The sequence below is a fragment of the Macrobrachium rosenbergii genome, chromosome 41 (assembly GCF_040412425.1).
Source record: "Macrobrachium rosenbergii isolate ZJJX-2024 chromosome 41, ASM4041242v1, whole genome shotgun sequence".
Taxonomy (NCBI): domain Eukaryota; kingdom Metazoa; phylum Arthropoda; class Malacostraca; order Decapoda; family Palaemonidae; genus Macrobrachium; species Macrobrachium rosenbergii.
In genome coordinates this window covers 91,833,665-91,850,487 of record NC_089781.1, presented here as the reverse complement: position 1 = coordinate 91,850,487, position 16,823 = coordinate 91,833,665, and the positions used below count along the sequence as shown (strand labels likewise).

The following is a 16,823-nucleotide window of genomic DNA, read 5'->3' as shown; positions in this document are numbered from 1 at the left end:
GACAACTGTGGAACTTCAACTCTTTCAAGAACTCGACATATTGTCAAGTTACAAAATCTCATTTATGTGCGTAATTCATAAGAAACTTTTCCAGAATCTTTTTCTTTTCGTTATTCTGAAATATGATGAAAACTTTCGAAGAAATTTTCTTGTAAGCAAAAACTTTGGTCAGTCCAAGTTAGAACGTTCACAACAATATATTATAAATCATAATTGCGACAAGCAGTGAAAGTATTCCTTTTAGTTATAAGCGCAAGAGGAAAATAACACCTCCTTTCTACGTAACGTCAACATACGTTATTTCAGTTAATTACTGCATGCTTTGTATCATATTTCATAATTGGAATTAGATTCATTTGCATTGTTCGTTTATGCACACAAATGTTACTGTTTGCAACACTACTAATACTTCTAAAATGTTGACCTCTTTCTCTCTGATATATATATATATTATATATACATATATATATATTTTATGTATATAATCTACATCTACATATATACACATTTATACTGTACATATGTTTATAAATACATACATACATACATATATATATGTATATATATATATATATATATATATATATATATATATATATATATATATATATATATATATATATATATGTGTGTGTGTGTGTGTGTGTGTGTGTGTGTGTGTGTGTAACTGTGTGTATAAACTAACTTACAGTAGTGTCACGTACACATACACAAACTTTAGGCGTTTAAATCACGCAACTTTCTACTCAGACTCTTCCCTCTACCCATTTCAGCGTCACACTTACGACGAATATTTCTGGGACAACACTTTCTTCCTTTATTTTTCATCTTCGTAATTACCCTCCCCCTCTCTCTCCATTACCATAACTTTCCATGATCAAGGTCCAAAGGTCAGAGATGCGGGGAGGAGTGAGGAAGACAGCTTTCACTTGCTTATGAGTACCGCTGAGATGGCTAAATCACATCAGTGTAGGAGTTATAGGAATGTTTATCTCCACTCTAGTGTAGCATTTTAGCAGTTTAGCAATTTAGCATTTTTTACGGTACGTAAACACTGTCCAGGACTTAGTCTGCAGTTAGTATAGTTTTCCATTCCTTGTTTTTTGCTTTTTTTTTTAAATATTATTATGTCTCACAAACGTCTTTGTTTGATATTTATATAGCCAAAGGATGTATATTTCTTTTCTGAATGTCTTGGTTTAACATTTATTCAAAAGATGTGTATTTCTTTCCAGAATGTCTTGGTTTAGTATTCATATATCCAAAAGATGTATATTTCTTTCCAGAATGTCTTGGTTTAGTATTCATATATCCAAAAGATGAATATTTCTTTCCAGAATGTCTTGGTTTAGTATTCATATATCCAAAAGATGTATATTTCTTTCCAGAATGTCTTGGTTTAGTATTCATATATCCAAAAGATGTATATTTCTTTCCAGAATGTCTTGGTTTAGTATTCATATATCCAAAAGATGTATATTTCTTTCCAGAATATGTCTTGGTTTAGTATCCACATATCCAAAGGATGCATATTTCTGTCTCGAGTGTCTTGGTTTAATATTTATATATATCCAAAAGATGTATATTTCTTTCCGGAGCGTCGTGTTTTACTATTTATTCAAAAGAATATATATTTCTATCCTGAATGTCTAATTTTATTGTATATCCTAAACAAATATGTCTCGTATGCATATAAGCGCAAATATAGGTTATTACTGAAATAAACTACATAATGAAATAATTGCAACTCTGACAACGCTCGTGACCGAAAATTACAGGAGATGAACGAATAACAACGAGGCAATTGGGTAATTAGACAGCGACGTTTATGAGACAATTAGCCCTTTTTTATCGAAAGTAGAGAGATGCAGCTTATTAATGTTTTTGCTCATTGTACGAGGTTGAGGGTTGCCCGTTCTTCAGTATTTCTGCTTTTTTTTCCTGCTAAATGACGAAAATGAAAAAAGATTGTTTCAATATAATGTAATATGTATGTATGTGTAAATGTACAGTAAATATATGTGTATATACACACGCACATATATATACACAAATATATATGTGTGTGTATGTATGTATATGTGTGTATACGTAAGCACACACACATATGCATACGACTAAAGCCCGCTTATCACAACGGGCTTCTGCTTAAGAAAACCAACAACTTCAACTTACCATCCAAAGTGCCAACACACGTCAGGGTATCGTCTCTAAAGGTGGGCATTTTGGGAGGGCACTGACACCGGCACCCCCCTTCCCCCGGTCCTAATGTGACTGTTCCTCCTCCTTTTCCGCACCCGCAAGCGCCTCCGCCTGGAGAGAAAAGGAGAAAAAGAAAATGATTGACAGGTGTAGTTTTTTTAGTTCACTAAAAGTAAGATTTGGGAGGTTTTTGGGAGTGATGTGGTTTTAGTACATGTATTAAAGGCTTGATTTGGACAATTTTTATGTTGTTCGACATCTTCATCTCTTACAACAACAACAAAGACGGAAACAACAACAACAACAATAATAATAATAATAATAATAATAATAATAATAATAATAATAATAATAATAATAATAATACTTCAATTAGTGGATAAATAACTTTCTTTCTTTGGCAGCCTTTTTTACAAATATTAATAATAATAATACTTCAACTGGTTGTTACATAAAACAACAACAACAACAACAACAACAATAATAATAATATTAATAATACTTCAGCTGGTGGATACATAAATTAAGTATACCTTATTTTAACCAGACCATTGAGCTGATTAACAGCTCTCCTGGGGCTGGCCCGATGGATTAGACTTATTTTATGGCTAAGACCCAATCGGTTACCTAGCAACGGGACCTACAGCTTATTGTGGAATCCGAACCACATTATACCGAGAAATGAATTTCTATCACCAGAAATAAATTCCTCTAACTCTTCATTTGGTGGATACATAATTGGCTTTCATTGAAAACATTTTCATTACAAGTATTAATTATGACAACAATAATGCTAACAATAATCATAATAGCAATAATAACAATCATAAATATTATCTAATATAAACTCATGGACGATAACAAAAAAGACTATAAAACTGCTAAGCAAGCTTCCAAATAACAAACTACCCATATGTGAGAAAAATAAAAAGTCTGGGGTCGGAGTTTGGCAAAATGCAGATAAAAGTAAATAAACAAATAAAATAAAACTTTAAGTTTTCGAGCACAGCTGATCTGTCAGATAACTCGATCAAATTAGCACACGGTAGATGGTAATCATTCTAAATTCAAGTTCATTGGTATTTTGAGGCATCTTGATAATGATTAAGTTAAATTGATTTTATCACTATAGCAAGCAATCTCAATCACGGGGAGTTGGCAGGAAGTTATCATAAATCATTAAACATTTTTTTTAGACAGTAATTAGTAAGAAATAAATGTTAAAAAATGAGGCAACACAGCAACTTCAAAATAGAATACATAACTCACACACGTTAAAAATCCATCCACCTATTTTCATCAGGTCGTGAAGTTTTGTACCTTTCTTTGTATTCCCACGATCATTTAACCTCAATATTTTTTTTTTAAATATAGCTGTTTAATCATCAGTGAAACAGAGATTTGAACATAAAACTTTCCTTAAGCTACCAAAGAGTCTGTCTCGGTTTCTGGGCCGTGAAAAAAAAAATTGTGGCATGTGGTCATTTTCCATTTGCCCATTACGGTAACGAGGTATCATGTGGTCGAGAGCTGAATCATTGTTCTGGGTCCATCAGGCTTACCCCGTCTCTCTCTCTCTCTCTCTCTCTCTCTCTCTCTCTCTCTCTCTCTCTCTATATATATATATATATATATATATATATATATATATATATAAATATACATATATATATATATATATATATATATATATATATATATATATATATATATATATATATATATATATATATATATATATATATATATATATATATATATATATATATATATATATATATATATTATACCCAAAGGTGAGGGTGATGACAGAAAGTGACTTCAATATATTCCTTCGTGGAGAAAAGTATGTATATATGGATATTTTCTATTACTAAGTGTTACAGGTATCTCGCAATCAGTTTTTTCTGTCATTTACCCGGGTGGATTTACGGAGATTTTCATAAAGTATGTTTCTGTCAATATGTGACTTCATGGAAACTACGATTTTTCTTAATCACACCTGTTACCGTTTACGGAAAGACCTGATTTATATAAATATCCTTTGGTGGAAGTTTAACTCAATAAATGTACGCCAGCTAAGATCATGAGAATTACAGATACATTTATGAAAAAAAGAGTGATTCCATTAAGCTTTCTGAGGTCGTACCAAAGGTGAAAATTCGCTGAAACAAAAATTCATGAATACTTATTTGAACGATGGTAAACGACGTTCAGGTTGTTTTTACACTCTTTCTTGATAAGGATAATATAATCACTACGAAACAAAAGTAAAAAATAAACACGGAGAACATGAACGCACCCGCCGGCCAAATTCTGGGACAGAATTCTATCAAAGCTTCTATTACCTAAGAAACTAATTACACGACTCAGGTAATGTATTTGTTGTAATCTTAATGGTAATCTTGAAACACGGGGTTATTTTTCGTTTTCCATTATGGACAAGAATAATAATTCACGCACAAGGAATGTTCATTGTTATTCGTCAGAAATTATTGGACTTCTAGGATTTTTAAAAAGTGCTACAAACAACAGCTTATAAACAAGAAGTTTCCGCTTTTATTAATGATACGGACCCTAGAAGACTTCTTTTTTTTTAGTTTTTAAAATTTGAAAAATTTTATCTGTCTAAGAACTTTTTTTTTTTTTAATTAGCAGAATTTTATTTTTATTTTTTTTTTCAGGACTTCTAAAAGGTGCTCATAGAACACGTTGTTGTTAGATTGAGTTGGCCTTGTGCCAGCACAGGCTGTTGCTCCGTAATCATCTTTGTATAGCTGCGTAATGTTGCTGATTTAAAGTATTGTATTATCAGATTTCAGTGACTGACGGAACTTTAAGGCCATCATATTTGCATGTTATCAATTTGTAAAGTTTAGTTGTACTTTAGAATATAAGAAATAATTTCAAACGTTCAGTCCGATTGGAGTTTGGGCTAAAACCAAACTAATGAAAGTAAATTAAAGAAATGAACAAAAATGAATTAAAAACAAAACGTAACATAAACGAAACTAATTTAAATACCCTCTATCCTTTTACAAAATATACGAAATGAATGAAAAACCCGAATATATAAGAATTTTCGAAGGAAAAAGTACAATAACGAAACAAAAGAATGTCAATAATTAAATACACCAGGAGCTACAGTTTCAGAAGATCTCATAAAAATGGACTCTGAACTTGAGAAGCTTGATTACAGTCACATACACTCAATAAACTGTGAGAAACGAACAGTTAGGCCTGACAGTTAATTGCGTTATGAAATGCGACCCCGAAAAATTCCAGTTATCAAGGAGTGACACCTGGAGGAAAAGGTGTACGGGGGTTTTTCGAATACGAGGAAGATCAAATTTAATACAGTAGATTCCCATTTAGTTCTATTTCTGCTTTACTGTAATGTCGGAAATATTGAAATGCTGAAGATGAGAGAGAGAGAGAGAGAGAGAGAGAGAGAGACTAAATAAACAAAGAAAATGAAATTAATAAAAAGATAAAACACTGTTATCACTAGTGATACAGATTGAATCTTGATAAGCAAAGAAATGAAATGTGCAGACGATATAATCTCTCTCTTTTCTCTCTCTCTCTCTCTCTCTATATATATATATACATAGGCTATATATATATATACACACATATATATATATATATATATATATATATATATATATATATATATATATATATATATATATATAGAGAGAGAGAGAGAGAGAGAGAGAGAGAGAGAGAGAGAGATTATATCGTCTACATATCAAGGCTATATATATATATATATATATATATATATATATATATATATATATATATATATATATATATATATATATATATATATATATAGAGAGAGAGAGAGAGAGAGAGAGAGAGAGAGAGAGAGAGAGAGAGAGAGAGAGAGCGAGAGAGAGAGAGAATGAAATGAAATACCATAAAACAGAACAAGGAAGGAAGGCAAAAAGACTCCCCTGTTTGGTCAAACACTTCACTTGTTAGTATTCACTGTTGCAAATATTAGCTACGTTCGCTAAACACAAGTTTCGTTTCAAATCTGGTTAGCAGTAATGCCTGACCTTGCTTTTTGCGACGTATCGTATATGGGGTTTGAGTTGAAGGATAACAGTTTGAAAGTAACTTTAGTTTCAGTTAGCTGTATGGAGTTATTTTGTTGATAAATGACGCAATGTTTGAGTTACTGTGACGCAATGTTTGAGTTATTGTTATCATTGTTATAGATAACTCTGGTTGTTGTAATCAGTGCGCTGTAATCAATGTTGTAACTTTGGTTGCTGTAATCTGTGCTATAGCTTTGGTTGCTCTAATCAGTGCTTTAACTTTGGTTGCTGTAATCAATGTTGTGACTCTGGTTGCTGTAATCTGTGCTATAGCTTTGGTTGCTCTAATCAGTGCTTTAACTTTGGTTGCTGTAATCAATGTTGTAACTTTGGTTGCTGTAATCTGTGTAACTTTTGCTGCTGTAATCAATGTTGTAACTTTGGTTGGTGTAATCAGTGCTGAATCTTTGGTTGCTGCAATCTGTGCTGTAACTTTGGTTCCTGTAATCAGTGTTGTAACTTTGGTTACAATAATTAATCAGCCTGTGACTTCTGTTGCTATAATCAGTGCTGTAACTTTGGTTGCTGTGATCAGTGCTGTAACTCTGGCTGCTGTAAACAGTGATATACTTTGGCTGCTGTAATCAATGTTGTCACTTTGGTTGCTGTAATCAGTGCTGTAACTTTGGTTGCTGTATTCAATGCTGTAACGTTGGTTGCTGTAATCAATGTTGTAACTTTGGCTAATATAATCAGTGCTGTAACTTTGCCTGTAATCAATGTTGTAACTTAGGTTGTTGTAATCAGTGCTGTATCTTTGGTTCTGTAACGTTGTCTGTTGTAATCTGCGCTGTATCTTTGTTTGTTGTAATCAGAGCTGTAACCTTGGTTACTGCAATTATTATCATGGGTAGAGTTGAAGATCCAGGTAAGTTAGCACTGTGTGGGTTACCACAGTCACTATTTCGGAATCTTTTCACACTTGCTCAAACGAGATGCTGGCTTCGCAAACTCTACGTTTTTGGTCGTTGGAAAATCTTTTTCAGATTACTGAAAGATGAGCTGACATGACTACAGTAATAACACAAGAAATGTGTAGGATAACGATATACAAGTACAAAATGGTGAATTCTAATTCTTCCTGGAATTAAATCAGTTCATAAGAACAGCATTATTGCAATTATGTCACTGACATCAGTAAACCTCGGATGTTGAATGATACGGAATAAGGATTATTTGTTTATTTTCTAAATTTGTGTTTGTACCGTACTTTCGTCTTTCTTTTATTCGCTTATTAATTAATTTATATATTTTTTTATTTATTATTAATGGTCACATATTCTTAAGGAATCACCTTTAGCACTGTATTTAATATCGTTTTAGTTTTCTGTAAATGAAAACTATTGTGCCGGCTTTGCCTGTCCGTCCGCACTTTCTTCTGTCCGCACTTTCTTTTGTCCGCACTTTCTGTCCGCCCTGAGATCTTAAAAACTACTGAGGCTAGAGGGCTGCAAATTGGTATGGTGATCATCCACCCCATTTTTATTTTATTTAAGGTTAACGTTAGCCACAATCGTGCTTCTAGCAAAGATATAGGATAGGCCACCACTGGGTCGTGGGTAAAGTTTCATGGGACGCGACTCATGCAGCATTATACCGAGACCACAGAAAGATAGAGCTAGTCTCGGTGGCCTTGATTATACGCTGTAGCGGCTGTACAGAAAACTCGATTGCGCCGAAGAAACTTCGGCTCACTTTTTACTTGTTTCTATTTCTTTTTTAGTGTCTCGCGTTATTTGCTACCTCGCTTGAATAAATAAAATTCATTCAAATAGCTTTATGGTTGCAAATGTTGTAAAAATCTGCATTCTCTCTTGGGACGCTTCGCACGTCTGAATCTAAATTTAAAATAGGGAAGAGTAGTGATGTGTTTGTTTTATAATACACTGTCATATCACAAGATCATCTCTCAAGGTTGCAGTCCTTTTCTTTATATTAAGTTGAGTTTTTTTCTTATAACCTGAAGTCTTAATAGTTATACCGAGCTGTAACTGGGAAACAATGACACCTTTTAACTTTTCATACTTCGAAGATCAATAATAGACCTGTACTGCTTGAACTTTTTTTCCAGTACTTAAAAGGCTACTATTAGATCTGTTACGTTTTAGCCTTTCTTTTCATAATCCAAATACAACGACTAAATCTGTCTTATTTAAGCCTTTCTTTTAATACTCATTCTTTTACCCGTCACCTCTTAACTCCTTATTCTTAAGTCATCTTTCTCTGTCGAGTGACTGATACCATTCCATCTCTCGTTCCCAACTGCTTCCTACTTCCTTATGTCACCTTGCGCAGTTGAACAACGTGTGTTATTCAAGCCAAGTCGCCGGGAGGCACGCCAGCACCCTGGCGATGATTTCTGCTGACGAAGGAACCTCGTCTATTTTAGGTAACCTCCTTTTTTGGTCCTGCTGATCACGGGAAAAGCTGCGAGTTTCCTTTTCCTTCATTTTCATCCTGTTAACGCTGGAGTGTAACAGGTATCATTGGATAATGGTCTTTGCCTCGTGGTTCATCATTGAACTTCATAACTGAACAATGACTGCTCTCAGTGGGTTCACTCGTATATAGTAAATTGCGAGATTAATGATCTCATTTACATTGGACACTGTCGTGATGGGTAACTTTATGTCCGGGTGTAGACCAGAGCTGATGAAAACTAATAAAAGGTGGGAAGAGACATTCACCAATTGAAAGTGAGATTTTTATCCTTTAACAACCCTAATGATAAAATTGGCTTGGAGTCCTTAACATAACTGGCGTTGTTAAATAATAATAATTTCTTTTGGATAATCAATTATTGGATAAAACCAAATTTTTCTTTTCTCATTTTCCCCATCAGACCTGGGCTATATACGTACATAAGGTGGCCTGTCCTTTCATCGTGTGACTTAAAATTATTGATCGCAATCTATTCTAAGGCCTCATTGTGATCAGTTTCCACTAACATCAGATTCCTAACGCCTGATGCGAGTTTCTGGGCACTGAATTATTTCTGATGAGGCTGTAAGACCCAACCCCACGCCCCGCGTCGATGTTCACCGAGTTTCTGGGCACTAATTCAGTGCCCAGAAACTCGCATCAGGCGTTAGGAATCTGATTTTAGTAGAAACTACTCACAATGAGGCCTTAGAATAGAGTGCGGTCAATAATTTTAAGTCACACGTCTGACGTTAAATGATGGTCACCCTTCCGGGTAACGACCCGAGGAAATGTTATCAATGATTGAAGGTAAACTTTCCTTTATTTATTCATCTATTTATTTTTGCAACGGAGTTCTCGTCTCAGTTATAAACTTATTATTAATACAGTATTAACAATTGAATCGGATAATTAAATCCTTCTCTGAATTAAACCTTTAATATCATAGAAGCAATTACAGAAAATTAAATCTAATGCATAGTAATAAATAGACAAGAGTCATTCAATAAACCTAATCAGATTTGCAAAGACATGCAACAAAATCAAATTTTATAGGAAAAAATTAATATTTAAGGTAAACATATAATTAACTGTAACATATTTCGATTAAATCAAATTACTTGACTGAAAGATAGATGGAAAAAAAAACAAAATTACATTTAATCACCAAAGTAAACAAAATAAACAAAAACAAAACATCCACCGGAATATACATAGTATATAAGCCAGGATAAGTGAAACGAAATACATGGAAAAAGTGAAACAAAATTGTGATTATAATAATTTCATCTGGAATAATATAATTATAATAGTCTATTGACAATAGAATACTGAATTATTAAAAAGAGTATATAAAGCAGAATTAACTGACAAAAAACCCGAAAAAAATTGTTTAAAAATTGAAAAACTACAAAAATATTGTACCCCTCTCACTCTCACTACACTTTCCAGGGATCTTGGCAATAAACAAATGACCGATGACCTTTGTAGGGCTTCCGGCGCCAAGGTCGCAAGGTCGCAAGGCAGGTATGGGGAGAGAGATTACGTACGTTACGGGATTATCTCAAAGGTGACCGTTAAACGTGGGTGAAGGTTCGTCTTGTTTACGAAGCATCTTTTTCTCTCTCGCAGGGGTCGAAGGGACGCTCTTCCTTCCTTGTGTCCTTAACTAGCCCAGACAGGTTAACGGGAATTAAAGTAAGATGGAGGATGAGGAAGATTTTAAGGTAAGATGGAGGATGAAAAAGATTTTAAGGTAAGATGAGGATGAGGAAGATTTTAAGGTTAGATGGAAGATGAGGAAGATTTTAAGGTTAGATGGAGGACGAGGAAGATTTTAAGGTAAGACGGAGGATGAAGAAGATTTTAAGGTTAGATGGTGGATGAGGAAGATTTTAAGGTAAGATGGAGGGTGAGGAAGATTTTAAGGTAAGATGGAGGTTGAAGAAGATTTTAAGGTTAGATGGAGGATGAGGAAGATTTAAAGGTAAGATGGAGGATGAGGAAGATTTTAAGGTAAGATGGAGTGTGGGGAAGATTTTAAGGTTAGATGGAGGATGAGGAAAATTTTAAGGTTAGATGGAGGATGAGGAAGATTTTAAGGTAAGATGGAAGATGAAGAAGATTTTAAGGTCAGATGGAGAATGAGGAAGATTTTAAGGTTAGATGGAGGGTGAGGAAGATTTTAAGGTTAGATGGAGGATGAGGAAGATTTTAAGGTTAGATGGAGGATGAGGAAGATTTTAAGGTAAGATGGAGGATGAGGAAGATTTTAAGGTAAGATGGAGGGTGGGGAAGATTTTAAGGTTAGATGGAGGATGAGGAAGATTTTAAGGTTAGATGGAGGGTGAGGAAGGTTTTAAGGTAAGATGGAGGATGAGGAAGATTTTAAGGTTAGATGGAGGATGAGGAAGATTTTAAGGTTAGATGGGGGATGAGGAAGATTTTAAGGTTAGATGGGGGATGAGGAAGATTTTAAGGTAAGATGGAGAATGAGGAAAATTTTAAAGTGAGATGGAGGATGAGAAAGATTTTAAGGTAAGATGGAGAATGAGGAAGATTTTAAGGTAAGATGGAGGATGAGGAGGATTTTAAGAATGTAGGGAGAGAGTATCAGATCTTTCAGTGATTATTATTATTATTATTTTTTTTTTTGGTTTTGACATAGTAAATTTCGGATTTGGTGAGTTGACGGGTGCTACCAAGGTACCTGAGAGATGAACTAACGCCATCACAGAACGAAGAGCGAAGGGTTATCCAAAAAATGACATGAATAAAATTGACAAAGATAAAAAGACATAAAATCCAAGATATGGAACAAAATTTGAGCACTGGTAGACTTTCATGCAGGTAGAATTACATTACGCGCGCACATGCACACACACATACATACATACATATATATATATATATATATATATATATATATATATATATATATATATATATATATATATATATATATATATATATATATATATATATATATATATATATATATATATATATATATATATATATATGATTATTATCACTTTTGTACGTGATTCATTTATCACACATTACCACAGGTGAAAAATAAGAAACGGGTGTAGGTCCTGACCGGTTTCGACTTTATTTCCAAGCCATTGACGAAGGACTGATACAGAGTATGAGACATCACAAATATATATACTACAAGAACAGTACTGACGAACATACACAACCGTTAGAGACTCCATATCCCCACTCAGGCCGGTGTCGAGGTAGGAGTGTCCTTTAAAACTCATTTGGCTAAAAATCACAATAGACTCTCTATCAGTCCTTCGTCAATGGCTTGGAAATAAAGTCGAAACCGGTCAGGACCTACACCCCGTTTCTTATTTTTCACCTGTGGTAATGTGTGATATATATATATATATATATATATATATATATATATATATATATATATATATATATATATAAATATATATATACATATATATATTTTATTGTATAAAATATCCTTACTTTCAGGCGCAATCTTACTAAAAATACAACTGTATTGTGAGCGATTACAAAAAATTGTAATATTACTGTATACTGTATAATGACAATGTACCGTGCATAGTTGCTGAATCACATGTTACTGGTTACTGTATCGTGTAATATTACAGCATAGCGTAACCTTCATGAAGCGAGCAGTGTTACAGTCATCAGTTTAGAGGCATGAGATGTAAAACTGAAGGGGCAGACCCATCAGCAACTTTTTTTTTTTTTTAACATATAAGACCTTTGTTTTGTATGTTTACGAAACACGGTGAATACGATTTTGTACCTGGAACGGCAAATTATAGGACAGTCAAATTAAAACGATATATATGAAGTATAAAACTAAATATAAAAAAAATACGGAAAGATCTCAATAGTGAATAACAGCAATAGTTACGTGAATATTTACGCATTTTCACAACAATCAATTTTACAAAAACCTACGACACTGCAACATACAACACCGGCATACACGTATTATTACAAAGGAGAGAGAGAGAGAGAGAGAGAGAGAGAGAGAGAGAGAGAGAGAGAGAGAGAGAGAGAGCTTATTTGTCTACGTTTGCGTGAATATGTGAATTACGGTGACCGGCAAAGTAGGCTAAAGACCATCTGCTGTATGCTGCAAAGCTTCTTTGAGGTTAAGGTGAGGCGGTTAGTAGGGGGGGGGGATTCAGTGGGGTTGGGGGGAGAGGAGTGAGGGGTTTAAGAGGGGGGGATCTCTTTCAGCTCCTAAAACTTAGTTTCCCAAAAGGTGTGTTTCTCTATTCCACGTGTTTTTGCTTTTTTTTTTTTTTTTGGTGATTTTTATACGGCTTTCTTTGATTATGGATAAACCTCAGCTAGGTTTTGTAGCATTCAGGTCTCTCTCTCTCTCTCTCTCTCTCTCTCTCTCTCTCTCTCTCTCTCTCTCTCTCTCTCTCTTTTTCTTTCTCTCTGTCAGCAGTTTTGCTGTTTTTTTTATCTTTCTTCTTATTATAAAGTTCATTTATGCTATCTCTCAGCTCTTTTATATAGCGTTCAAGTCTCTCTCTCTCTCTCTCTCTCTCTCTCTCTCTCTCTCTCTCTCTCTCTTTTTCTTTCTCTCTGTCAACAGTTTTATTGTTTTTTTTATCCTTCTTCTTAATATAAAGTTCCTTTATGACTATCTCTCAGACCTTTTATGTAGCGTTCAAATCTCTCTCTCTCTCTCTCTCTCTCTCTCTCTCTCTCTCTCTCTCTCTCTCTCTCTCTCTCTTTCCACTTCTTGAGATTTCCTTCCGCCTCCTTATTTGGAGTTCGGCCCTTCCTCGCAGTTAGCCAGCTCGTGTAATCTCATAATTCCCGTCTCTGGTTCCAGGTAGGTCAGAACCAACCTCGTGCCGTCGAGTCCCGTTTTGCATTCCTGATTCCCAATTCGCTTTGACAATCTCATTCGAGGACTGAACAATTGTTTTGATGAATTTTCTGACAGTAAACTTTTCATTCTGTGTGTTTGTATGTATGTATGTGCGTTTATGTGTGTATACATACATACATACAACCATATGTATATGTGTATATATATACATTTTATATATTATATATATATATATATATATATATATATATATATATATATATATATATATATATATATATATATATATAGAGTAGAGAGAGAGAGAGAGAGATTACTGTGTCACACTGAAGACTATTCCCAAATTCCTATATCTTTAAAAATTAAAAATGTCTGTATTTCTTATTTTGTTCCGATTTTAATCTTTCATAATAAATATTGAATTGGTGTTGCTTCTCAGGTGTCTATTCCATAATATAGTTTGTACTAGATTTATTCTGGCTGAATATTAGTGAATTTTATTCCTCGTGTCCCAGAACAGCAGCATCTGTCACAAGTTCTCAATCTTTTTCATCATTTTTAGTTTTCTGAAAAGAAAACTATTGCGCTAGCTTTGTCTATCCGTCCGCACTTTTTTCTGTCCGCCCGCACATCTTAAAAACTAGTGAGGCTAGAGGGCTGCAAATTGGTATGTTGATCATCTACCCTCCAGTCATCAAACATACCAAATTGCAGCCCTCTAGCCTCAGTAGTTTTTATTTTATTTAAGTTTAAAGTTAGTCATAATCGTGCCTCTGGCAACGCAACAACACAAGCAACCATGCCGGCTGAGAGTTTCATGGGCCGCGGCTCATATAGCATTACCGAAACCACCTAAAGATAGATATATTTTCGGTGGCCTTGATTATGCGCGTTACAGAAAACTCGATTGCGCCGAAGAAACTTCGGCGCACTTTTTACTTGTTCTTTTAAAACCCACGCTACTTTTATTTCATTAAGGCATATAAATTTGAACAAACACCTTTCATACTTAATAATCACACTATCTTGAATGATCAACCTTCATACTTAATAATCATATTATCTTGAATGATCAACTTTCATACTTAATAATCATATTATCTTGAATGATCAACTTTCATACTTAATAATCATATTATCTTGAATGATCAACTTTCATACTTAATAATCATATTATCTTGAATGATCAACTTTAATACTCAGTAGTCATATTGCCTTGAATCAACAACTTCCATACTTAATAATCGCATAATCTTGAATGAACTATTTTCATGATTGTTCATCATATCATTTTGAATTAACAACTTTTATAGTTATTAATCATATAATCTTGAATGAACGACCTTCATACTGAATAATCATATGACACTGAATGCACAACTTTCATATTTATTAATCATACAATCTTGAACGAACAACTTTCATATCTAATTCTAAAGCCTCTTACGTGTCTGCTCTACCTTCAATCAACGCCAGAAAAAGCCTATGCTTTTCGAGAAGAACTTGCGACAAGCACGCACCGTAACACCAGCCCGAAGCCTGATTGCATGTCCAGAACGCCTCTTAAACTTTCTGTCAAGCCTGAACGGGCTTTTTTCTTCTCTCTCTCTCTCTCTCTTTTTTACTTGTCTTCCAGCAGCTGTTCGCGTAGACGAGGTCTCGCCATAAAACACGTCAGCGAGTCACACAGCCATTAGCGTCCTGGCCGCCAAAGCAGATATTCGGCAATCCGCCACCCTCCGGGATACGCTAACCTCAAGAAGCGCCGTGAAATCAGTTGTTTTCTTCACGCCATCGGTTTGCAGTGGGTTTTCTAAAGGGGGCGGGGGAAGGGTAGGGCGTTGTTTCGAAGACATCAAACGCACGCATACACACGCACACACACACACACAAGCAGACGTTCTCTCTCTCTCTCTCTCTCTCTCTCTCTCTCTCTATCAGTGGAGTCAGTACTTTAGGTCAGTAACAGTTTTTAATACACAAAATTTCTTTCTCTCTCTCTCTCTCACTCTCACACACATGTGCGTGTGTGTGTGTAAAGCGAGATAAATTTTGTGTATTAAAAATTGTTACTGACCTAAAGTAACTAACTCCACTGATATACTATATATATATATATATATATATATATATATATATATATATATATATATATATATATGTATGTGTGTGTGTGTGTGTGTGTGTGCGCGCGTGCGCGTGTGTGTGACCAAAAGAGTATGCAAAACACGCATGCAATCTAGCTTAATAACACGGACTATACATATAAGTAATATAACGTTCAATCACCATACAAAAGACACTCATTACCTTCATTTTCAGAATCCATCCTACCTCTTATCATCTCCCGTATGTTTGACTCAAACGATTCGAACGACAAAAAAAAAAAATCGTAAGATGATTACTCAGAGTCTGATTATTCTAATGACCCAATTTGGAAGGGACCCTCTAACGGTCGTGACTAATCTACGAACCTACTGAGATCTAACTGACAGAAGCAGCAGACATCTTTTTTTTGAGATGGGAAAATGGCTTGTCTGCAGAGACTTCGGAAACTGCTTTGAGGGGGTTAATTCAACAAAGCGATATATCACGCTCAGGTGGAGACTAAGTATGTATAGATAACTGTGACTATGCGTGTCAATCTCTCTCTCTCTCTCTCTCTCTCTCTCTCTCTCTATATATATATATATATATATATATATATATATATATATATATATATATATATACATATATATATATTTATATGTATATATACAGTATGTCAATATATGTATATATATGTGTGTGTATATATATATATATATTATATGTATGTATGTATATGTATATGTGACTTGTGTGGCATGGTTGGCAGCAAGATCAGGTCTTTCAACTGCCAACCATGCCACACAAGTCACATACACATACACATACATACATATAATACATATATATATATATATACACACATATATATACATATATTGACATACTGTATATATGCTATTTTCTCCCTATTCATCTATTTATAAAGCATATAAAGCCTACGTACTCGTAAAACGAATGAGAACATATTTAAGAAAAAACAGGTGTCTGAATCACTTGAAAATCTAAACCCTCTCGACGAAAACTAACCAAAAACAGCTTCCTACAGAAGTAAATGTTAATAAGTTTCAACTCGTGACACTTGAAAGCCAGCCTTTAGGAGAGTAGAGTTTGCATTCTCCGGATACTGAAGATAAATCGTTATT

At 34.3% G+C, this 16,823-nt stretch overlaps 1 protein-coding gene across 2 annotated transcripts in view; it reads right to left on the bottom strand.

Moving 5' to 3' along the window:
* sha (shavenoid) overlaps positions 1–16,823 on the bottom strand; it is a 174,206-nt gene that overhangs the window by 33,126 nt on the left and 124,257 nt on the right. For both annotated transcript variants that reach the window (XM_067084658.1, XM_067084660.1), the window contains exon 4: positions 2,176–2,313. In XM_067084658.1, coding sequence (XP_066940759.1) covers positions 2,176–2,313 — 138 coding nt within the window. The remainder of the gene's footprint in view (positions 1–2,175; positions 2,314–16,823) is intronic.